The sequence below is a fragment of the Lates calcarifer genome, linkage group LG14, assembly GCF_001640805.2.
Source record: "Lates calcarifer isolate ASB-BC8 linkage group LG14, TLL_Latcal_v3, whole genome shotgun sequence".
Lineage (NCBI taxonomy): Eukaryota > Metazoa > Chordata > Actinopteri > Centropomidae > Lates > Lates calcarifer.
The window spans coordinates 2,640,865-2,665,941 of record NC_066846.1 but is presented as its reverse complement, the minus strand read 5'-3'; the positions used below and the strand labels follow the sequence as shown (position 1 = coordinate 2,665,941).

General features: G+C 41.3%; 2 protein-coding genes across 7 annotated transcripts in view; one reads left to right on the top strand and one right to left on the bottom strand.

Annotated features, from left to right (window-relative positions):
- sorcs2 (sortilin-related VPS10 domain containing receptor 2) overlaps window positions 1-4,456 on the bottom strand; it is a 286,509-nt gene extending 282,053 nt beyond the window's left edge. For all 6 annotated transcript variants that reach the window (XM_051075724.1, XM_018674300.2, XM_018674299.2 and 3 more), the window contains exon 1: window positions 3,984-4,456. In XM_051075724.1, the coding sequence (XP_050931681.1) occupies window positions 3,984-4,337 (354 nt within the window). In that variant the 5' untranslated portion in view covers window positions 4,338-4,456. The remainder of the gene's footprint in view (window positions 1-3,983) is intronic.
- A 14,852-nt stretch (window positions 4,457-19,308) lies between these two features.
- grpel1 (GrpE-like 1, mitochondrial) lies at window positions 19,309-23,005 on the top strand. The gene is made up of 4 exons (XM_018674302.2): window positions 19,309-19,466; window positions 20,657-20,804; window positions 21,311-21,392; window positions 21,812-23,005. Exons 1-4 carry the CDS (start codon window positions 19,399-19,401, stop codon window positions 22,156-22,158), a joined length of 645 nt encoding a protein of 214 aa, XP_018529818.1. The 5' UTR covers window positions 19,309-19,398; the 3' UTR covers window positions 22,159-23,005.
- Window positions 23,006-25,077: the final 2,072 nt, after the last annotated feature.

Genomic DNA, 25,077 nt, shown 5'->3' with positions numbered 1-25,077 from the left:
CTTCCAACACTCACAAACTCTATATGCATGCATGCATGTTGATGTCTGTTGGTGAATATGAATTTGTATTTTTCTGGTAATAATATCTAGTATGCCTTGAATATGTTATCTTCAAGTCATTTGTTGTACTTGGAATTAAAGCCCCAATGTTTGTGATCTTATAAATAATTTTGATGATGTAACTGTTTGAAATTGCTGCTGTGTGTGTGTGTGTGTGTGTGTGTGTGTGTGTGTGCGTTGCTTTCAGGCCAGTCATCTCAGTGTGTTTTTGTTATCACCACTAGGAGTCGCCAGTGTCAGATATTTTTAAATCCTGCACATAGCTAATGTAAAGTAAGAGATAAAAGTCATGGGGAATACTATTCTGCCTGTGAAGGTATTTGTTGTATAATGTTCTGGTAAAATGACCCCTGATGATGTCATCAGGGTTAGTCTGGTCCCGCCTACCAACTATCTTTTCTCTGAGCAGCTCCTGGTCTTCAACGCTATCAAGACACTATCAAGTTGCATTGTGGGAAGTGTAGGATATAGCATTTTCGGAGCTTGTCCCACACCGGTGGCATTAACTTAGAGGGACAAATGCTGAAATCCTCTGGCTTTTCCTCACATTCATATAAGTAACACAACATGAAGTCAATGCCTGCTCTTGACAACCTTTACATTTACTGTTGTGAACAGCACTTTGAAAATGTCTCATGCATTATCAGTGAAATTCAATGATTTAACAAAGAGACAAAGATAATTTTTATATATATATATAGATATTTGGGAAAATACACAGTTTTCTAATGGACAATAACAACTAAGAGTTCATCTCTAGAGAGTTCGGTTCAAAAACCATCACAGCACCAGAAGTCGGTTTAAATCTTTTGACATGAGGAAATGACTCAGCAGACGTGGATAAGGGAATTCCTTCAGCTTGAAACTGAGTGATATAACAAGCCTGCTGCCTTTTTGGCTCTTTGATATTTACTTATTGAGAGCTGTACCTTACATGCAGATTTCCAATGTACTATTACAGACACAAAATACACTGGATATTGAGCCAAGTTAAAAAAAAAATCTCTTCTTCCTTTCTGATTTCCTATCTTGGAAAGTCTCTTTTGTTTGCTCAATCTAGTAGTCATGAATATTATCAAGAAGCAGCAGCTGTGACCTTTGACCTCCTCCATAATGGATTTTTTTAAATGCGGATGATCTAGATCTTGAGGGGAAAGCAGGTATTTTACTGTTGCACTCTGTTTTGCTCTAGATTCCACATCCACGTATTTCCTCCTTGAACATGTTCATGCTCTTGCTCTAAAACACCCCCTCACAAACACACACACACACACACTTCGACAGCTATGTCTGCACTTCAAGGACAGGGTTGGAGGATGCCTGAGGGAAGTTCTTTTATGTTGGGAGCCATCAATTGACCAATCAAAGCTCGCCAAAATAAAGTGACTGTCATAGCCGCTGCTACAGGAACAGAGGAGAGTACATAAGAGCTGTTTTCGATAACAGCACTTTTACTATGAAGCTAGATGAACAATGCATCCTCTCGTCTATACTCACCCAGAACATACACATAGTACATGCGGTGATGTGCTGATTAGCCTGAATCATCATAAGGAAAACTGCAATTTTCACGTGGCCTCTATTACATCCTGACAACCCATCATGGAGACAGCTGTGACAGCTGACGTCCTCTGCGCTGTTGACCCTCTCATCACTCACTTACATTTGGAACCTCAAAGACTCAAAAACGAATTGATGAAACAAGAGAGGAGGCAGAGACTCGTTTTTCCCACCCATCAATCGGCGCTCCGCTCATAAATGTCAGCCTTAGTGAAATTGAATGGCACCATTTGTCTGTGTTTATTAGGCTGGGATGAACTCGGTCTCTTCGACCTTTCAGAGTACATACCCACGCCAAATTAATTGAGAATAAGTCAAACTTGGAAGTTCCTATGGCTGGCAGAGCCTGAGCACTGGGATCCCTGTGGACTTATCGCTGCGATTGGAAAAAAAAAAAAAAAAAAAAAAAGCACTGAGATGGAGACGGGGAAGTTCATCACTAGAGAGGCCGGAGACCACGGGGAGAATGTCAATTTTTTTTTAATTACTTAAATGCCCAGTCTTAAATGCCAAAGTACCAGGAATCCCTCAAGTCTTTACTGAACTGGTCTGGCCTCGTCCTCATAAGTGACTTTGGGCAGTTTGAACAGATCAAGTTTGAGCTCCTTGAAATCAAACTCAAATCAAAATTCATTTTAACTGAGCATATGATTCTTTGGTGTACTTCTTTGGTCTAAATTGTAATTACCAAAAAGACTAAATGAATTCAAATTGACTCGCAGGGTAATGTAGAGAGTGCCCAGTGCTGTTGGTTTTTACAGTCTGTAAAAAATCTAAAAAACACACAAGAGCTGCAGAATTGTACAAAAAGAGGAGAGTCATATTTGAGTTTAACTCCTTAAAGACTCGTTTGTGTGTAAATGACCTCTTCTCTCACGTTTAAACATAAACACTTTTCTAAGATTTCTGGCTACTGAAGCTCAACTTCGTTCAATGTCTTTTGGACCCACCAGCACGTGAGTGTATCTGTAGCAGCTTTGAATCCAGTCTCTTTCGCCTCTGTCGATAATCCAATAAGTTGAGTGTTACCTGCAAATGTCACCGTTCACGTTATTTACCAAGCAATTTGTCATGAAACTCCAGCAAATTTGAGCAGAATAGGTCAGCTGGCTGTTTCACTGTCAGATTATTTTCACTTTAATGTCATTTCTTCTTCTTTTTTTTATTTTTTTTATTTTTTATTATTATTTATTTCATCTCAGAGCCGCCTGCAGCCACATCCAGTAAGAACAGCAATGTGTTACACTGACAAAAAGGCTCTGATTGCGAGTGATGTCCCCACCAGACACCACCACTCAAATCCCCCAGGCGTCTGTCAATATCCATCACAAAGACTGCTCTTGTTTACATAGTGTAGCTGCTCTCACTTGACCAGGCCCTGAGGAAAATCACTACAATATCTACACAGGGACCTTATACATCATAGGGTTTCATCTCCAATATAATCATGGAAATATCCCTGAGATATTCCTACAGGAGCTGAATTTAGTGTCTGAAGATCACTGATGAGTGACATCACTGTCCAGACTGATTTTGGATCTGTCTGAAGTCTGTCTCAGTGCCGTTATTCAGGCAGACGCTGACGGTAAAGACATAAAAAGTAGTCTGCCACCAATCGCGTTCCAAACCACTAATAAACAAAGCGCTGCAAAATTCATGGATAAAAAGCTCCATCAATATTTCAGTCATGGCTTCGTGTGACTAAATCAAGCAACGCGCTCTCGTTCGGTGCGCGGTCCTTGTCTCCACGCTGGCTCTGTGCGCTCACACGCGCGCGTCCTTGGACTCATTCTGAATGTTATATAGTACACAGTGGCACGAGCGCTTGTTATTGTGGTTCTCACATTGGGGTCGGGGGATCCTCTGGGGGTCAGTAACTGAACATTAAACCGGTTCCTCGTGTCACTTGAGACGGTTAATTTTACTGCAGCTGAAGAGAAAGTGAAACCCATAATAATGAGTTCCACCCTGCGCAGCGCAGTGTAAACACACAATAACAAGACGCTCGTGACCCCGGGCCACCATGTGATGTAAAGTCTGGGGAGACGCTGTGTACGTGTCGATTTGTGAGAGCCCTGACATGAAAACGTGTAAAAGTCCTGATGTTTGTGCCCGACAACATCCACCGCGCGTCCAGGTGGACCACCTGGACCAGCTGGACGCGTAAAAACCACACCGTGCTTCCTGCTCGTGCGTATGTGCAGCGGCAGCCTCCTGCGAGAACAATAACTTGTTTCTGGTGGTGTGTGTGCTGTGGCTGGAGTGATGGATGGTGGAAGGTGACAAAGAGGGGTATGGTGGGGATGGTGCGTGAACCAGCGGATCGTGACGGGACGGGGGCGAGGAGGGGATCGGCTACTTACGCTGCTGTTCTCTCCTGTCCAGTGGACCATCGCCTGGTTGTGGGTCGCATCCCCTTTGAGCACGAACGAGCTGCTGAGCAAGGACATTTGTTTTTCCCGGGACAGCGCTCTCCTGAAGCGGGGTGAGCTCTCCGCGCCGACGGCTTCCTCGTCACCATCCCTCGGTAAGCCCGGCGGGGAGCCTCCGTCTCCGTCGCCCATGTCAAACGTACGGTCCACCCCGCCGCGTCGGTTTAAAGCCCCGCTGTCACAGCGCACGGGTCCCGGCAGTGCCATCCAGGCCGAGGCGGTCAGCAGAAAAACGCAGAGGTGCACAGCGGCGGAGACCGGTTCTTTAGGGCGCAGAGGTGCCATGCTTTGCGCCGTAGTAGCGCTCGTATCGCGGAGACTGATGAAGAGACTGCTGATGCTTGTGGAAGATAGATAGGTGTATACTGTAAGCCGAGGGAGAGAGAGAGAGAGAGAGTGTGTGTGTGTGTGTGTGTGTGTGTGTGTGCGGGAGGGAAGGAGGGAGGGGAACTGGAGCGAAGGCAGACAGTGGGAACAACGTGGACGCGTCTCTGTGCCAAGCGGGATCCACAGGACGGCGCAGCGGTGCCATCTGCTGTCCTGCAGCTGCAGCGTCCTGTGACTGAGCTCTGCATGCTCAGCCCTTCCTCAGACACTGTCACCACATGAAGAGCTCACATTTCAAATAAGACCTGACTTATCTCAAAGACGTAGTGGGTTTTTGTGGAAACACGTTTAAATGTAAAGTGTTTGAAAGCGGCTCATTCATCATTCTATAAGAGGAACGTGATCCTCATAACACTCAGATCAGTCCTTCATTTTATCATAAACATGGATTTCCTGTAGCTTTCACACACAGTTCAAATCAGCTGCAGTTACTTCAGTTTACCCAGTGATGCATTAATGTAGTGGTTTAATTTTTACCCAGAGTGGGATATCTATCAATACAGCATCTACAACACTGGGTTAACTTCAGCAAGGACCAATGGGTTGCTGTGACCCAGTGTTGGTGTTATTTCTGTGTTACTGTTGGGTAACTGGATCTAAACAAGCTCTTACCTCAGATGGGTTTTCTACCCATGGGTACTGGGTAAATTGAACCTATCATTGTATCAATGATATATTGACATACCTGTCATTTCTTTACAATGAGCTTGATTTATTTACTTTTTATTTGACAGTATATTCAAATGACAATGGACTCTTCTAGTCCAGTCTTATGGTTTCATTTAACACTCTGGGTTGTTTACCCAAACTAAAAGTGTGTTCTGTTTTTAAACTTGTATGTCACTATATTTATATTAGTTTGTTAATAACACCTGTCTTGTATTGTATTGTATTAACTAACGATACTTGTTGTGCCAAATAATTTTAGCTTGGGTAGATAACCCAACAGTATAAATACAGTACCAATGAGCCAGTGTTTTAGTGTATAACCGTTGGGTTGCCAGTTTGAGTCTCAAACAACATCAAGAAACAGTCCAGGCCCATCAGCGATGAGTAATTTGTTCAAGCAATGACCTAAAACAAAGACCTCACTTTGGTCCTCAGGATAATTTGTAAATCCGCGGGTCACCAGTCAAGCAGCTTATAGAGGCAGTTGCTCCTACATTCTCTTCAGATAAATTCCTGGATTCTGTCATTTGATCCTCGCTCCCAGTTTAAAAGATAAAAACGTCAGTCGACATCAGATGACCTAAAGCGCTGGAAAACATCCCCCAAAAAGACTCCACCAGACCACGTTTTCATGCTTGTCACTCCACTCGCCTTCGTCACTGTCTTTACGTTGGTGGCCAGCTGGCCGAGGGGTCATAGGTCACATTTGATCCCACTAAGTAATAGCTCTCCTCTGTGTCCGTCCTCCCATCCAATTATAGGTAGAAGCTGGATTAACCCGTGACTGCCTGGGTCAGGATTGGTCGGGTCGGATGTCTCTTCAGGTCAAACAAGGATTTACCTTCTCTTCATGTTGACATTAAGCTGCAGCCGCAAAATCTGAACAATGATTTTTCTGTTCAGTCATGCAGATTATTAGTTTCTGATCATAAAGTACAGTAAACAAAGAGAGTGCTGTTTGTAACAGCCGGGATTAAGCTGCTTCACCAGGGTCTGCCGTTACCAACACTACGACGTGTTTTCAACTCTTCCTGCACTTAACACAGCTGTGTTGAAAAATCAGAATGCAGTACGTGCTATTAACGATGTTAATATATTGTAATTTAATTAACTGACCAATATAAAGATGAATAAAACAGAAATTAAGCTGATGTTGACGTCCTGGTTTAGGGCTAGGGCACTAGGGCTGAATCTACTTTTAATATTTTTAAAAGTAGATTTTATAAATGCTCACAAATGGATTCAGAAGCCGTCACTCATCAACCAGATCAGTTAAAGTTTTATGGACCAATATGCCTTCTAAAGAGACTTTCAGTGAATAGTCAACTAACACTGACTCACTTTTGCATTTTTTATGTTTGCTATTATACAAAATGGAGTCACGGTGAATGCCCACAGACAAAAACTATATGACAAGCTGATCTAAATTAAAGCTGCACTAAACAATATTTGTATGTAAACGGTTGATCAAATAATGTGAAAGGGGTCTTTGTAGGAGAGAGAACACACAGCTTCCTTCATGTCTGCTCAGCTTTTCAGCCTCTTTCAGCTCATTGTTTTGGTTCTACAGCTGTACCTGTACTGTTTCAGTTCACTTTGGCAGCAGCTGTTTACAGTGAATAAAGCTTTGATAAACCCACTGTGCTCTACCTTCACTGCACCAAACAGCACATAGACAAAGTTAGGGGGTTAGCGGCTGAGCACTGCAGAGCATCCAGAAGCTAAAGGACCAGAGCAAATGGTATGACAGTGGCCATTCAGAGCGGGTGACCAGAAATACACCAAATCAATGAACTCCAAAGTGTTGCAAATAAACAACTGTTTGCTAACATATTAGCTTTATGAGCTTTAGGTGATAACACGTCATGCATGTTGATGCAGCTTTAAGAAAACATTCAAAACACACACACACACACACAAAAAATGAGAGCAGGACAGGTTAGTGAGGATTTCCAACATGAAAACTTGTCATTAATCAAAAATATTGTAATAAATAACAGGAAGCTTACTTGATCCCAGCTGTGGATCTTTGTGAATACTGGAAACTGCAAATGTTTTATAGCCTTTCGAGCCTAAATGAGGTAAGAATTGATACATGAAATGTCCCTTTTTTCTTAATTAGTGTGTAAAAAACTCAATTACATCCACGTTAATTAAATGTTACACCAATAAAGAATGAATATATCAAAAAAACTTCAAGTCAGCTGAATACTACTGGACATTATTATTTCAGCAGAACCTCTCCTTTAAGTCAGACTTCTGGTCTTTGCGACCTATGAGCAGTAACAGTGTTGAAAAGGTGATCTCTGTTAATTATTTACATGTCAGAGTCCTGCTGTTGTTGCTGCTGGTTGGGAATAAATGGACAGAGCGGTGTTGTTGGCTCAACTGGTCTCAGATCAGTGCACTCAGGTGTCTCGAGCGGCAGAACAGGAGCAGAGCCGGTTTGAATATTTGATGGCTGTGGGGGCAGAGGGTGCATCAGTGATACTGTAAAGGAGAGAGGAAGGAGAAGGGTGGAAGATAAGGACACATTTCCACAATATTAACACAATGTCATACTTATTTTGTGTACAAGCTGCTCCCTTCTCTGACTCTGACCTTTAAAATCCACAAGCTTGAATTTTAGTGAAGTTTGGAAACAAAAATACAGTTTTTTCAAAACCCCTATAGGCAAAGTCTAGGAAACACAGTTTTGTTATTAGTTATTTTTTATTTATTTGGTCATTTTAACAAAATAATTCAACAGTCAACACTGTAAATAATGCATGAGCCTGGAAAATGTTGAATAATTCAGTCAGCGTTAATAATATGTATCAGAATGATGACTACAGAACACGCAGATCAAAACACAGTCTAGTTATGTGGTTGATCTGACAGGACTTCAAATTAAAAATGTACTGTGATCTTGAAAAAATGTCTATGTTCTGCCTTAAATTGAGCTTTCATGTGCAAGTGAGGGCAGGCAGATGATGGCTGGGTGTGCACCCTCCATGACCTCTATTGTCAGCATACTGCCTGTAATTGCACCTCCTAAACTGGAGCATAAGTTTAAATATTTCATACCACTGTGGAGTGTGAGTGAGTGTGCATGTGTGTGTGTGTGTGTGTGTGTGGGTGGGTGGGGGATTATTTTAATATATATGTGGGGTCTGGGAGCCCAGCATACTTGTGGGGTCCAACAAGGTTGTTCTAGGGTGTCATGTCAGTGGAGCGTCCCCACAAAGATAGGTGTACAAAGATGTGTGTGTATGTGTTTGAGAAAAACAAGGGGTAAGGCTGCAGGAATACAGATTGGAGCCTGCTGAGAGTCTGAAAGTGTTTTAATCTAAATGACAAGCCCAACACAAAAGCCAATTAGCAATTAAATAGAAAGTGTAAACAGAATTTATCCAAATGTTCATGTTCACCCAGAGGATTCAGATTGGCCAAGAAAATAATTCATTTTAACATGCTAGGAGAAAGAATGTATCATCTTCAAATCAGAAGGAGACTGTTGGTTAATAGCAGTGAGTTACTCTGCTTTCTACATTCTCAGCCACTAAATAAGAGGCTTTCTATGGAACTCCAGTAGGGGCATGGAGGAAAATACTGACATGACAAAAAAAAAAATCATATTTTTTCAGTCTCTTGCAAAATGTTTGTTTACAAAACAGTTTTCTCCTTATTGTTTTCCTCACACAATTTTTCACAAAATATTTGAAATAAACTGTGTAAAATAAAGAACTTTCGCTTTTTTGGGAAACAAAAAGTTTGTGAGAAAAAGCAAAAACATTTGAGAAACAATTTTTGAAACCTCTGCAAGAGAGATAAAACTTTCAGTAGAATAACACTTTGAAAAAAGTTTTTTGAGAAACAAAAATTTGCAGGAGAATGCAAAATATAAGAGGAACCAATTTTTTCCTAGTAAATGAAACCTTTGCAGGACAAGCAAGACTCTTCTGAAAGAACACAAAACTTCTTCAGCAGAGAGAGAATTTTTATGAAAGAACTGATTTTAAAAAAATATTTTGTCATGTCCAGCATAAAGCTCCATAACTCATTGATATTTATGAGGTAACAATTTAAAAAAGATATGTGTTGCCTGCATTGTAATGATTTTACCTATGGATGTTACTCCAAGGAACTGAGTATATTATGGTCTACTGCTGCATGGGAACATTATAGTAATGGCAGTGAAACATACAATTAAAGTCACTCCTATTCATTATCTAATTGGAATAATTGGTAGTAAATCATAATGAATCTAAATTGCTGTTCATCCCAGGAGCATGTAAGAGCACAGTCTGGTGCAGATGGTACAGTACCTTTGGTAAACATGGGTGAGATTTGAATGAATGAATGAATGAATGAGTGACAGAAATCAGTCAGATCAGCTGATCAATCAGGTGATCAATCAACATTAAACGATCAAGCCAATACTATCACAAGCTTCCACTAAAGAGGCCACAGACAGCGTCTGGAAGCTGCTGAGAGCCAGGCTCTTTTGCAGTTCTCCTGCGGCTCTGTAAAACTAATGCACATTAATCTTCATAACATCCAATTATCCGTGAAAATTTCATGACGAACAAAGCTACGTTCAGCAGCCGCTCAGCAGCATGCTAACAAGCTGGACTCCCGCAGTCCAAGGTTTGCCTCCCCCCCTGAGCTGTCTCGGCACTCAGATGATGCAAGACCTGTTTTATTCATCCATACTTCTCATCTGCTATCACACACACACACACACACACACACAAACAGGATGATGCCACAGGCACCCATCAATGAAGACCATGAAATATTTACAGACTTTAGTTTGCTAAGAGGTCATGCTGTGGAGATGCACCCTGAAATTTGTCTCTGATTTTGCAGCTTTTCCCTTTAGAAGTTTACAATAGAATTTTCAAATGCATAAATGTGGTGATTGTCTTTAATATAGATGATGAAATAATTTACGCACATACACACACAGATATGACCACCTACAGCAGAAAAGCAATTCAAGGTGGGTTTTTTTTTTTTTTTTAATTAAAATGAACCATCATAATATTATGTATGATAGAAAAGAGGTAGCACAAACCCACAGACAATTATCGGTAATTCAGGCAGCAACCTCAGCTCTTTTTAGCCTTCTTTGGTTCCTTGTCTTGGTTTTACACTACTTTCCCAAATGGCAGACAAACAATGTTGACATGGTTATTCAGCAGCGTAAGAAGAACCAGATATTTTTCTAGTGAGTTACTGGAAACCAAAACTAAAGCTGAAGGGCAAGTAAATATTCAACAGGAGGTGATAAAATGAATTCTTAAAATGAATTCTAATGGTTCTTCAAGTCTGCTGGATGTGCAGGGATGTTATTACACTTTTGCCATATTAGTTTGAGCTGTGAAACCAAATCAATGAGCCAAACTCAGTGATAGTGACCTTTTTCATATTAGTAATTGTTAGGTGTAATGTTAGTATAAAAATATGAATTAATTCAACTTTAAGTAAAGAAGGAGTAAATGACTCAAGAAAGAAAGTGCGAACAAAATAAAAGTATTTATTGAAATTCTATGACCATAATAACTTCCAGGTCCCTGTGGTGAAGCACAAACACACAGCAAGGCATATTACACAGACAGTTTAATGGGATGTTCCACCCCAATAATGAGGCAGCCAATGACTGACCTCACTGAACTCCTGAGCCGTAATTACCTTGGTTCAGGAAACACTCATCACACACACACGCACACACACCTTTAACCACACACGCTCACATCCAAGTTCCTCCTCTTGCATGGTCTAAAAGGTGTGACCGCCTATTAGGGACCAGCACACAGGGGCTGTTCCCTCCTCTCCCCCCCTGCAGACGCGTCCCCATGCCCCCGCATTCACGCTCTGTCATCCCAGATTAAAATCTGCCAGGTTGATAACTCACCTTGGCTGCTGGATACACACACTGACAGGAAGAAACAAGGATCCCTGAATGTCTCTGTGTCCCTTGGTGCCACTAGTGCATGAACAAACAAATGCTACAGGCACGTTTGTAGGCTACTGGACAAATTGTTTGTGTTTTCATGTTCATGCCTCCATGCATAGCAACATGTAAATCCTGTACTGTACATACAGGACTTTTACACTGAAGCTGATGAATGTATTTTATAGGCTACAAGGCAAGGTCGATGCCAGCATAAAAACAAATAACACGTGGGTTTATTCTACTGCAACGGTGAAATAATAAAACACACAATTCAAGGTAAAATATTCTGATGTAGAATTCCCTCACTTTTTTTTTTTTTTTTTGTGTGTGTGTGTGTGTGTGTGTGAGTGTTTCAAGTCAAATTCTCTCAATTAAATTGCTTGTGTCAGACTAAAAGAATTTCAAAATGCGGAGCTTAAACGTCTGCTTTCAGAAATCAGCAAACAGAACCATAGCAAATTTAGTCAGTAGTTGCATTAGAGGACCTAATACAGTTATATGTCTCTCAGTCTTCAGAGCAGCGCCGTTCTGTGACAGAAATAAAGAGTGAATGGTTTAAGGCTAAATGAAGTTAAATGCCAAAAGTTGCCTTTCTAAAGCAAAGCGGTCTATGACTAATATGTGAGGCAGTCAAAGGGACGACATTCACTGAGAGAGACACTAGAGAATATTACAGCCCACAGGAGGTGTAGGCAACAGAGGATGATACTGGACAGATGGTGAAAGAATTTTGAGAAGCTGCTGTGAAGAAATCTACCTAAAAAAAAAAAAAAATCTCTGGTGTCATATTTTTCATATTTAATTCTTCAGTCAAATGAGTGTGTTTTCCTGCCACTAAGAAAAGCATCTGTTCATGACCTCTACAACAGGTCTGAACTACTCAAGGATTTTGTTTGTACCTAAGAAAAATATGTGCATATGAGAAAACTGTGCTATAAAATCACACATGTCACTTAACAACAACTGGTTCTTGCAGGAGGCACACTGATTTTTTTTTTACCCTTGTTTTGAGTACACTTAGAAAGAGTAGTAATAATTTGTTTATACCTCAAAGTGCTCTAAGCTATATTGCAGCATACATGCTAATAGAATTTATTTGTGTGATTTATGTTGAAAAGAATGCTCATATTCACATGCATCTGCCTATGAATGGTGTTTCCACGTCAAATAGTGAAGTCCTCCGGCAGCTCAGACCGCACTGATTGTCAAACACTTTCCTTTTTCCAACCATGCTGACCCATTTGAGTGGCTCACTGCTGTGTTATGCAGGCTGTGTTCTGATGAGTTATGTGCAGAGCTCCGTCATAGGCAGGTTTAATTATCAGAGCAATCACGCTGACCTACAATACACCTTCAAGGATGATGGGCTAATCAGAGCTACGGGTGCTGGCTTTGTTTGCATTAACCCATTTATGAGGACAGGAGAAGATGTACAGTATATGTTTTATCTGAACTGGATGACTAGCACTGACATGTTTAGTCTGATGCAAACATTGTGTAACTGATATTTTTGATATACACTTATAGGTTTCTAAGTAAACTTGTTAATGCATGTGTAGGAAAAGACTGAAGGGGCAGAACTGACAGCACACTTGGGGAGTCTGAAGTTAGGTAGACACTTGGTCGCCCTAACACGTTTTAGAATCGGCCTGTATTTCCACTAGATCAGCTCATTTTTTGCTGTTCAGTTTGATAGGTCGCGACACCTCATTAATCGCCCAGGCATTCAGTGATCTGGTTGTTGGATGACTGGATGAATTTCTGTCAGTGTCTTGTAGTTCAAGCAGTTCTGTGACCTGATTTCCCACATGGCTCCTTCCAAAATATCCCTTCTAAACTGTAGGGTAAAAGAAGTCATGAGCTTTGGCAATGCAGAAAGGTGCATAGTGTGAGTACATATAAGATTAACACATTTAGAGATAATGAGTTGTGCCACACTGACACTATCCACAAGGGTGTTGGATTTTTGGCATGGACTATGTAGAATAACATGTAGCAGCCAGACAGCTGCTACTACGACCTGCAGCTGGATTGTGTGGGTCATCCAAAGTTCTGTCCTTCTTCTTTGGAACAGTTAAAGACTTGTACCTTTAGATGTGAATGGACCACACTTTGTATGAACTAGTTTCACGCTCACCCCAACTTCAAGTGGTCTAATGGTCCATTGCCTGCTTCAGGTTAATAAACAACAACCAAAGGGATTTTCACAACCTGGCAACCGCAGCTGATCTATAAAGAATTAGGAAATGATTCATTAACCAATGAAATTCAAGACCTTTTTGTAACTTTAAATGTTGAATGGTTGAGAATCCATGTAGTATCTGTAAAGCTGACCTAATACATGTACAAAATGTACATCGTTCATTGTATTCACCAGTACAGTACTATGTCCGTCGTGGTAAAAGTGTCTGACACAGCATTTTGACCATGTCAGCACAGTATACCTCTCCAGTAAAAGTCAGGACATGAAGTTCTGTTGTCATACCATGATAAAAGCATTCTCCCACACTTTAAAAGGCTTCAGCTCCATTAACTTTCAGCATCTTTAAACCCTCTTCACTGCAGCAATAAACACATCGAAGCAGTTTTATTCTGCCACTGCTTGATGGAAATTTTTGCTTTGGGAATTCTCACAATACATTTCCATTTGTCAGATTTCCCCAGAGAGTCAGGCTACTTTCCAGCAGCCTTCCCGCCCACAACTCCCACTCAATCAAACAAGCCCTCCCCCTGGGATTTTATTTTCAACAGAGCTAAACATCTGAGCACCGGCACAAGAGCCTCCCAGTGCCTCCACTCCCCCCACCCACCACCACCACCACCACCACCCTGGACCCAAGCTAGGCGACTGAAACGCACCCTGCTGTAACCACACTAATTGTGACAGATTTGTTTACCGTGCAAGGCAAACGTCTTAATTGTTGTCAAGGGAGGGTGGGAAGGAAAAGAGGATGGATGGAGGTAGAAAGGGATGGAGGGAGTATGTGTGCATGTGTTGGTGGTAGATGGAGTGCAGAGGCTGACATGCTTGTCTATAGGGATGAGGGGAAGTGAAGCGCTGTCACGTCAAGATATGTAGCTCAAAAGTTCAAAGTTAGCCCAGGGTCTTCAGCTGGAGTCAGAGGAGGGGGGAGTCACAGGGGAGGTGCCATCTTTCTTTGTGTTTATGCATGTCTATATTTCCTCAGTCTGTAATATAGGCATAGGATAGTTTAATGATACACATACATGAAATGCATTATAATACCAATACAGGTGGGACAAAGTTTTTGTCAGCCACTATGAGCCAGTTGGAAGTCCATTCATTCCTATAGGTAATCTCCGATGTGTTTGCAGAACTACTTCCATTTTTGTTTGTTTGTTTGTTTGTTTGTTTTTTGTCCAGAATTTGCCTCTAGTATGAATTTCAGATGGCATATATGGCATATGGCATATTTAGCAAACACTGGTAGCATGCTAGCTGTGTAACTTATACAGAGTGCGATGGATAGTGGTTCATGACTTTTAACAAAAGTTGCTGCTGTTGCTTCACTAAGTTCAACCCTCTGCCATAGGCTGTCTGAACAAGCTGCACTGACACTGCTGTAAAGACCCATGTGGTTGTGTATGGGCAGGGACATGAATGTTGGGTGTCACACTGGTCGGTGACCCTGTCATCATTCACCTCCCTGTTAATGACATCTCATGAGGAGCTGGAGAATACCTCTTTCACAGAAATGTTTGTGAGTTTGCCTTATTTAGATTTCCTGTCAAATAACCTAGGACATGTTGTGATGAATTTTATCTAAGGACCTTTTTTTTTTTTTTTTTTTTTTTTTTAGCTGCCTTTAAATATCAGGTGCATTACTGAGCCTAGAGATGCACAAAAATAATATTTTATGAAGGATGTACTGAGGACTAATCCTTTCCATTTCACTGTACTTTTTCATTTAGCATCCATACTAGAGTACTCTCCCTCTCCATTACACAAAGTGATGGGTTGTGCAGATAGTGGCGGTGACAGGGTTTCTTTCTGCTATGCTCCCTCTCTCTTTGTGTAGTGAGAGTGTGTACGTGTGTGTGTGATGCTGCATGCCTCTCAGAGAAAGAAGAAAATGATGAATGAAAGCCCTTTTTGTTGTGCGCTGTCCTGTGGGTGTCACTAACATTAAAAAGCCTCCTTCCGGGACCCTGTTGTGTATTTCATGTGTTCCTCCTGCCATGTCTCATAACAGCTAAACCACTCCAAGGCCATTCATTAAAACGTGTGTTTGAATGCCCCCTGCTGGTGGTCTGCACACTCTGCCCATTAAAAACTGTGGCAATCATCTGACCCATGTGAGCTTTTCTCTCTGCTCTGAATCTGATCTGTGTAAACAAACATCCTCTTGGTAATACTGTGAAGGTCTTGTTAGTCTTGTTGGATGAGAAGTGAAAGGGCTGGGAGAGAATCCCCAAACATGAATAATTTAACAACCTTGAATATGTTGTCTTCTAGTTTGTGTGGAAAAAATAAAAAATGACTTTCAAACAATGTGCGTCCACCCACCTGCTCTCGCCCTTTCTTCCGTTACAAGTGGGCTTTGATGTGAGGCTTATTTTCCTTCATGCCCTCGTGTTATTTCTCACCGTCCGTGCCCCTCACTCATTTGTGTCTGCCTTCCATCAGCCCACCTCCTCCTCCCTGCTTTTATATGACATTGGGTTTAGAGACAAGTCGTTCCAGCGTCTTTGGTAAACAAACAGACAGCTCTGTCTGCCGCTCTATCCCCAAGGCTGAGTGCTCACAATGACTATTCATAAGGACTAAATCCTTAACCCAGATAAGCACCCAACAAACATGTGTTCCCCGTCAAACTTTGGACAGGAAGAAGGGATGGGAGAGGGGCTAAAATGAGGAGAGGGTCAGTGAGGGAAATGGGGATTAGACCTGTCACAGCAGTGCCTTCAAACACATTCCTCAAAAAGTAAGACATGAGAGGTAAAAATACAGTCTTCTTTTTAAATATTTCATATTTTAATTCAACTACGCCACTGAAGCCCGTATGAATATACAAAATCATCACAAACAACTTTAATTAACTTGTACATTTATGTAACAGCTGCACCAAGTACACAACAAGTTAGCTTAAAATAATATTTGTAACTTTAGCAACAAGGTCAAGAATGAACTCACAAACTCAACTTTTAAAGTGATCTGTAAAAACAGAAGCATCTACATTTCCATGACAACTGAGCATCAGCTGATGAGGATAATGTGATATGACTAAGGGGCCTGGTCAAAGTCATGAACATGCATATTTACTGTAGCAGATACTTTTGTCAAGGATGAGCCTCCACAAACTGGCTCAATACATGTGACAAAGAGGGGAGACAAGTCATGTTAAAGTGTTTTATCGTTCAGGTTCTACCTCCTTTCACACCTCAGCCTCCAGTCCTCCAGTTACTGCTTTAGTTGCTTCTGTAACAGCTCCCTTTGTTGCTCAGATGTCCCTGGGCTAGGCACAAAACTTCAGCCTCAAACAATAGGCGAGTTTTCACACTCAACTTCTTATCTGCTTATTCAGCTTCATAGTGCTCCACAATCTGTAGAGGCTGGTCTTTTGTGCACTGCTCTATCAAAGACTCTTGGATCCTGAATGAATCTCTGTAGAAGGGAAGCCAACCTCACAAGAAGACAGCCAACAATTCTCCACAAACCTTAACAGGGACACAAAAACCAAACCCAGGGTAACAAGTGAACAGGAGCCTTACCCCCATACTGATGCTATCTACAACCTTTGAAGCTAGCTAACTCAGCCCTAGTCTTTGTGTAGTGTGAAGAAAGCAACCAAGCTATACCCACCTGTACTGCACTGAAGTAGACACCATGAGAGAGAACCTGCTTCCATGCTAACAGGTCCTGCTCAAACAGCAACATGCAAAAATCCAGCTAAACAGGCTGAATTATGCCAAGCTAATTACTCTAATAACAGATTCAGACAAGCTCCACTTCACAGAGAGGAGACAAGCAGCTAAAGTGCTGAACAGAAGTGAACAACAGAAGTGACATGACATTGAGAGTAAGTGCATTAGCAGTGAACAGAGTGTATGGAGAGATAAATGTATGTGAAAAACCTGGAGACATGTGGAGCCAAGAAGCCTTTGCTCAGTGTTATTTTAGCATCAGAAACAGCATCAGCATTGGTCAGTGTGTGTTCCTCTATGCCACAGATGTCAGTCAAGCTCTGGGACTACCTCCACTGCTGGCTTAAAGGTGGGACAGCAAGGTGGTCATTTCTTCTTTGAAAAGTCAATATGAAAGGGGCACTTGGCTGATAGTTAAAGCCTTGATGGGGGCCTTCACTACTGCAGGCAGAAAGAGAGGGGCTGCAATATAGTTGGAACTGGAGCAGCAGATGCCATATATCCTTAGTTTTAGTCTCTAGTTATTGATCAGGCTCCGAAAACACTGGATCCTCCCCTTCCCATAATGAAGCTTGATGAGGATTATAGGAGAAAACTCAACAAACACAGTTAAAGCTTCTATCAAACGGCGCCAGTCTGAAGCAGAAGCTGCTGTTAAGCTTTCGTAACCACACTGCCTGAGTCACTTTCCCATTAAGCACAAATCAAAAGTCTTTTAAGGGGTTCATTAATGACAGACATCAAAGTCCGACTCTGCGGGTCCTCATCAAAAGCAGAAACAAGAGAGATCCATGCTTCACCTCTTGAAACTAACCTCCTCCTAATGAGGAAGCACCAACCTGTCTGCTCCGCTTACTGCAAAATGAAGGAGTAATTTGCCTTTACCTTTTTTTTTCCCCCCATTGAGGCAGTGACTGAGACGTGTGAACAGGTGGAGTCACGGGGCTGGGAGGGAGCAAAGAGAAATTTCGTGCCTATCAATTAGCTCCGCCTTGTCAGATGTGCACTGAAAGACAGGATGGGAGAGAGACGGGAAATGAAAAGGAGATTGGAGTGACAGGAAAAAGGAGGGAGAGAGAGATGATGCAAGGTTCCTTTTCATCCACAGTGAAGCTGATTAGTTGACGGGAACCAGACAGAGTGACAAAAGACGTCTGAATGAACAGTTTATAACTGGCAGTGTCACCCAAGGGGCCGTGGGGAAGATACAGGCAATTTGACTGTCACAACTCACATAATGGATCCATATCCACACATTTCACCTATGACAGCTTCCAGGCAGAGTTCAAGTAATAACCAGCATCTTTTTTTTTATGGATAACTGTCAGTAGCTCTAGTTTAATAGCTCTAAAACAATAGTAACTTAACTTATATTCTCTACACGCAAGAGATTTAGAATTACAGACGAGCCTTCCTTCTGCCCAAAGCAAAGTTTGTCATATCACACGAGTGGACTACCTGTGAGGTTTCACTGGTGTCTCCACATATTAGTTTAACGCACACACACCGAGACAGCGTCGATCAAAGCTGACTGATCTTTTCAGTTTTCTCTGTGAAGAAAGTAGACACAGGGACATTTTGGATTTAGATGTGCGTGCAGTGGAGTTGCGGGGGCCTGATCAACGCTGCTTGCAGCTTTAATCCCTCATTATGAAATTATAGCTGGTAGAGTGTAAAACTAATTTTAACCACACATGTACAAGTTTTGACAGATATGAAATCAACAATAGCTGTAGAGTGATTAAATAAAATACAATTTTACCAATAGGTGATAGTCATGTGCATATATAGCCTTAGTGTGCCCCCTTCTCATTTTAATATATTTACTGTGACACCTGTAAAAAAAAAAAACAACTCATCATCAACAAGTTAACACAACACATTAACATATAGCAATTGGTACAGTAATAAATATATATATGTATGTGTATATATATATATATATATATATATATATATATACACACACACACATACACATTGTAGTGTTTCATTCCCTTTGTATACCATTGATGCTGCTGCCTAAAGGTTCTACTACTGTAGAATATTGTGGGAAAATATTATCTAGTATCATATATATACATTACAATACTACAATAGCGCTAAGTTCTAATTAAGGTAAGTCTTCTTTTGCATTTCACAGTAACCATCAGGAGAATATTAACGCCCTGAATATACCCTTGTAAACAGTCGGAGTTGAATAACCAAGGGATGAGTAACCTTCTGTTTGATAAGGCTTTAAAAAAAACGTCCTTGGTCACATGTGTAGCTTTCACCTTTAACTTCAACTCAACCAAACTACCATCTACCGTCAAACTCTTCTCTGAATATGATTGGCCAGCTGGGAGAGGTGGTCTTCTTACTGACTTCTGATTGGCTCAAATTGTACACTGCCGCTGTCAAGGTTGTGCGTCCCGTCAGCGTGTGTTACAAGGAGGTTTTACCTGCACAGTTATTTGGAAAATGGCGAGCTGGTGTGTCCGAGCAGTGAGACAGAGCTACTCACTAGTAGCTTCGCCTGCGCTAATACGGTAAATAGTGTTTTATAATTGAAATGTGCCTTTATTGAAACGCTGTGCTTGTTTTAGCGGGGTGGAGGAGAGCTCATGTTATCTTATGGCTATAGCCAGCTAGCAACGTTAGCCTTTGTAACCGACCGCGGTCTTTAATGTTGACCTTTGTATGAAAAATACAGACTTAAACTGACCACGGAGACGTGTGTGTGTGGTGTGTGTGTTGGGCATAGTCTGGCTCACATGTCAGGCTTTGTGTATCATTGTTAGCATGTCATTGCGAGAAACAGGAGGATGATGACATAACGTGACACGTCCTGAAAGATGAAGAGAGGGATGAAGTTAGTTTATGCTTAGCTAACGTTCAGGTTGTATGTTCTGTGGAGTTTAACCCTGAACTGACGTGTGTGTGTTCTCAGACATTTCATTTTCGTCAACTGAAAAGCATTTTACAGTGCACCGAATTGCATCAGTGTGTTCAGCCCTCCTGATCCTCATCCATATTCTAACGCGAGAGGTGCTAGCATGAATCACAGTCTGAATTCGCTATGTCACACTAGTAAGGGAGATGATGACATAAGATGACACAATAGGGAAACAGGCTGCTGTACTACTTACAATGATTCTAATAAATTACACTTGTAATTAAGCATTTATCAGTGAATGGAATACAGAGTAGTTGCATAACATTCTTATTAAACACTACTGGCAGTTGGACATTTGGCAGCAGTTTAAATGAAGCTGTCTGATACCATCAATTAGCAGGTCTTTAAGAAGATCCAAAATACCCTGACTCCTGTTGAAGGTGAATTAAATGTACAGTACAGGTGGGTTACAAAATGTCCCTCAGGTGCTCAGCTGGGTTGAGATTTGGTGACTGTGAACATAACATATGTATCTTCACTTATTCAGCTTTTTGTTACCAGTCTGTACATAGTGATCAGTTATTGCATGTTGAAGGAGGTGTGGTTTCAGTTATATGGCTCAATATCAATTCAATCAGCTGAAATAGGCAGCACAGTGCAGAGAGGTGTTTGACTTTTACACACTTTTGCACAGGTAAGCCTAGACAATGAGTGCACTGACAGTAGAGGTTAATTGTGGATTCATGGTCCAAGCATTGGTTCTGAATGTAATTAAAGCAGACAAGCGAGGTGGTAACCACCAACACCTGACAAATGACCTGTCGTGTGACCTTTCCCACCCAGGGCGTCTCCACGGTTGTTATGTACAGCCACGCAGCAGAAGAATGGCCACGGGTCAGAGGAGGAGGCTGAGAAGCCAGAACAGAGTGGAGCAGAGAAAGTCCTGATGGAGGAGAAGACCCAGCTGGAGGAGCAGCTCAAGGACATGACAGTAAGTCTGCATTGGCTGCAGACAGGTCAGCCTCCTGTCCAGCACGAGTGAGCTGACTGGTGTTATGATGCAACTGACAGACAGCGTGATGCTAATCATTATAGTATTTAGTGTAGTATTTCATATGTATTCTTCATAAATTAAAACCTGTTTGGTCTGACCCTTAATTAAAATAATAATTGACGAATAACTCAAAAACAAAAACACTAGTTTGTTTCAGCCCTTGTTTAAAGACATGATCATTTAATTGGTAAACAGCTGTAATGACATTTCACTGTGATTGTATGGCTCCCCAATATGATTTCAACCTCATCTTAATGCATGGAGCAATTTAATGTTTAAGCTTAACTAAAAGTGAATATAGTGTTGCAGCACACATTTTTATTTGTAAATGGTGTAAACATACCACCAGTACCACCGCTACAAAAAAACTTTTTAGCCCTGAGCTGCACTGGGTAACGTTGATAATGTGTTTTTATGATTGTGACCAAACTATGTGTTTTCAGGAAAAGTACAAGCGGGCCTTAGCTGACACGGAGAACCTCAGGACGCGGAGTCAGAAGATGATAGAGGATGCTAAATTATATGGTGAGGAGTCTTTTCCATTTTAGCCTGCTAACAATTAGCTAACATTTGTACAGGTTGTACCACCTAACAAAACCCTGCAGAAATTGACCTAACTAACTAACTGACCTAAATAATTCTACATTGAAATATTCCAACCACTAGACAGGTCAAAAAAGGGCAACTTTAGCCTATATCACTAACTTGTCTTTATGACACAGTTTAAGCTGTTTGTTTAGTTTACTTAACACTTGTATTTGCACTGTCTAAATACTAGAACACACTTGTTTTTTGTTTTTTTTTTACAAACTTGAGACCTTCCTCTAGTTGTACCATGTTTTTTCTGTTCAACTCTTGTTATTAGATATATGCTATAAATATCATCCTGTAGACAGTTTTTTTTAAAGATACTGGATGATATTTTCTCTCTCTTCCATCACCAGGGATTCAGGGCTTCTGTAAGGACCTGCTGGAGGTGGCCGACATCTTAGAGAAGGCGACGGAGAGCGTTCCCAAGGAGGAGGTGACGAGCCAGAATCCTCATCTGAAGAACCTGTACGACGGCCTGGTGATGACCGAGGTCCAGATCCAGAAGGTGTTTACCAAGCACGGCCTGGTCAAGCTCAACCCTGACGGCCAGAAGTTCGACCCCTACGAGCACGAGGCCCTCTTCCACGCCCCTGTGGAGGGCAAGGAGCCTGGCACTGTCGCCATAGTAACCAAAGTGGGCTACAAGCTTCACGGTCGCACCCTCAGGCCAGCGTTGGTGGGTGTGGCCAAAGCCCCCTAGAAATAATGGTGAAACTGTGACAAAGTGGGATTTGTTTTGTTGCCTGGGCGATGGATGACCTCAGGTACAGCAGACTGGTCGAGGCACCCTTCCACCCTCTTCCCACACTACCCCTCCACCCTAAGGTGCCTCAAAGAGACGGGAATCCAGCTGAACTGAACTTTGTATCTGGACAATATTCATCAGTTTTTAACAGATACATAAACACTTTGTCTGGCACAGGACAGTCTTTACAGTAAAACGTCAGTTTGTCATCAGTCATGTGATTCATTTCAGTCATTGTCAGAGCTTGATTTAAAAAAAACGCACCAGGTCGCAGACAGGCTTTCATGTCTCCTCCCACTGCCATAAATCTGAACTGGAAGAGAAAGAGTAGAAAATATATTTCATTGACTAAAAAAAGTTTAACAAATGATCATAAACCCCTCTAATTTCAAGACTATTGGTGAGAGATGGTGTAAAGTACACACACAGAGTGAATGCTGATTGTGAACTGCTGGTATCATTCCAGACTTCTGTTTAAAGCCCTAATAATCTTGAACTGGAGTCATTGTTGTCTTTCCTTGTTCAATTCATTCTGTGAATAAAGGCAGCACTTGAGGATCTGAAGAAAGGTTGAGATTTTCCCCTGTGCTGAGCTGGTCTTTCCAAAGACCTCTTTCTCTGGTTCCTTTGGAGGTGATTAGGCTCTGGTAAACAGGCCTCAGTCACAGTAATGTCCCTGTGCCACACTTTGGCTCAGTAGTGTTGGACAGCGATGTAACTGCTTTATCTGTAAACCATTAGAATAATGATGGACCTTTGTCCAAACTGTCACAGCATCAGAATAAACTTGTCAACTTTGTAAGATTTGCCAGTTTTAGTGCTTGTTTTTTTTTTAGACCTAATAAAAAAAGCTTACTCACCCTGGTGCAGAGGTTTTCAAGCTGTGAGGAGGGCAAGATGTGAGGTGAACGGGACAACAGGTGTTGTAAGAACAGGAAGCTCTTCTCAGTCAACTCTGAACACACAGGATACACTTATGCAAGTTTAGCCCCCAGTATAACTCACTGACAAAATCCCTTAATAACTAAGCAATGTAATGAAGGCAGTGTTGTGTTGAAGGGGCAGCTATTCTGTATCTTCTAATTCAATCAAGTACATTCAAAGATCCATTTGCACGGATCTGTCGGCAGAAATGTATTTTACAAAAGCATGTTTTCATTAGTGAGTAATCACCTAGAGCTAATCATCATTGTGTTTTCATTTGCTTAGAATGAGCAATTATTATCTACATAGGGAGCGGGTCCTCTTCCATGGAGTCTGCCATGTTGCAGCTTGCGATAAGCACAGCCATAACTGACAACAACATATAATAGACTCTCACTCTGTGCTGAAATGATACAAATAAACATAAATCTGGTAAATAACATTAAAAAATATTTACTTTTCTTGACATAGTAGCCTAGGCGATGCTGTAGTTGACATCATTCTATCACCTGACAGCCACCGTAGACTCTCTGTGAACGCTTAGAGATTGGACGGGTATTCAGTTGGCTGCAATTACTGTTCTCACCACTAGATGCCACTAAATCATACCATTACTACACAGTATATTTTATAGCAGGGTAAACCTGGGATACATAAACAAGTAAACAGCAAATGACAAGGATGAGGGATGATATTTGCATACAGATTTGTACTATGTGATATAGAGATATATAAATAAAACTGATTTGACCTGACAAATTACTAAACTTTAGTTCTTGTTCTGCTGTGTGTCTGCTGTATTCGTGTGTAGGTTCATTAAAAGAAACAAAAAAAGAATCAAACTCCTTTCTATGTATTCACATGCATGGCCAATAAAGCTGACTCTGATAGGAAACAAAAGGTGTAGCCATGACAGGAAAGCAAAGAAGCTACAAACTCTAAGACATGGATGCTTCACACACATCTTCATACATAGGAATCTTATACAATCTCTACAGTTTCAAGCTGAGCACCCAAGATTAGTGTCACCAATTCAGTATCCAATCATTTTTTCACTTTAATTCCCTCACATGGCTACTCCCAGTGCACACACAATCATTCATAACCCACCATAATCCTGCAATATACCTGTATGTTCTTGTCTTGGACAGCACTTGTTTAGACTAGACACAGTTACACAAGTAGCTTCTTCTAGTTAATCTAGTCCAGATTTGACAAGTCTAACTACTGGGTTTTGGTCTAGACCTGGTCTGATGTGGTCTGAGAAAAGCAGTGAAATAAACATTTTGTTTGCTTTCATAATATATACAAAAGTTTGGATCAACAAAAGGAGAATCAGTCTCTCAGTATTTTCATTTAGATTGAAGGACCATGCTCATGACCTTGTTCAGCTTGTTCTAAGTTTTCTAGTCATGTGTGATCATTGTTTGATTGTGTTTCACTATGTGTTTCCTCATCAGGTGTTCTGCACTCAGCCTGCATCTTTGAATAAATCATTCCAATAACTGTGTGTTCACAGAAGCCAAAGCCACATCTCTTGTTTTATTTAGAAGAAATTTACATTTCATTAAAACACTTCACACAGTAATCATTTCATAATAAGATTCAATGAAAAATAATTACAGTATACAACCAAACTGATATTAGTGATATTGAGCAGGGATGTACCCTGAACCCAGTATCACTAAAATGTTAGGTGAGTACAAATCCTGTTAAAACAACTGTATTAGTTTTTCTCACTGATGTGATCAGTCAGTGAAAAACCAGTCTCCTTCTGTCATTGGTAGCATGGCTCTTCCTAAACCTCCTAACTACTGCTGCAGCTGTGTTTCAGCTCATGTTCAGTAAACCACTTCCATCTTTAACAAGTCTCACTATCTGGTTTCTTTGGCAGTTCCTCACCATGTGGAGCCATGTTACCTTAGACACAACCCAGCTCAGGTAAAGTGA

Excerpts from the sequence above, each read along its gene's own strand:
- grpel1 (XM_018674302.2), top strand. The coding sequence starts at position 19,399 with ATGGCGAGCTGGTGTGTCCGAGCAGTGAGACAGAGCTACTCACTAGTA. Across the intron at positions 20,805-21,310 it reads AGCAGCTCAAGGACATGACA|GAAAAGTACAAGCGGGCCTT; the intron begins GTAAGTCTGCAT and ends ATGTGTTTTCAG. Across the intron at positions 21,393-21,811 it reads AGAGGATGCTAAATTATATG|GGATTCAGGGCTTCTGTAAG; the intron begins GTGAGGAGTCTT and ends TTCCATCACCAG.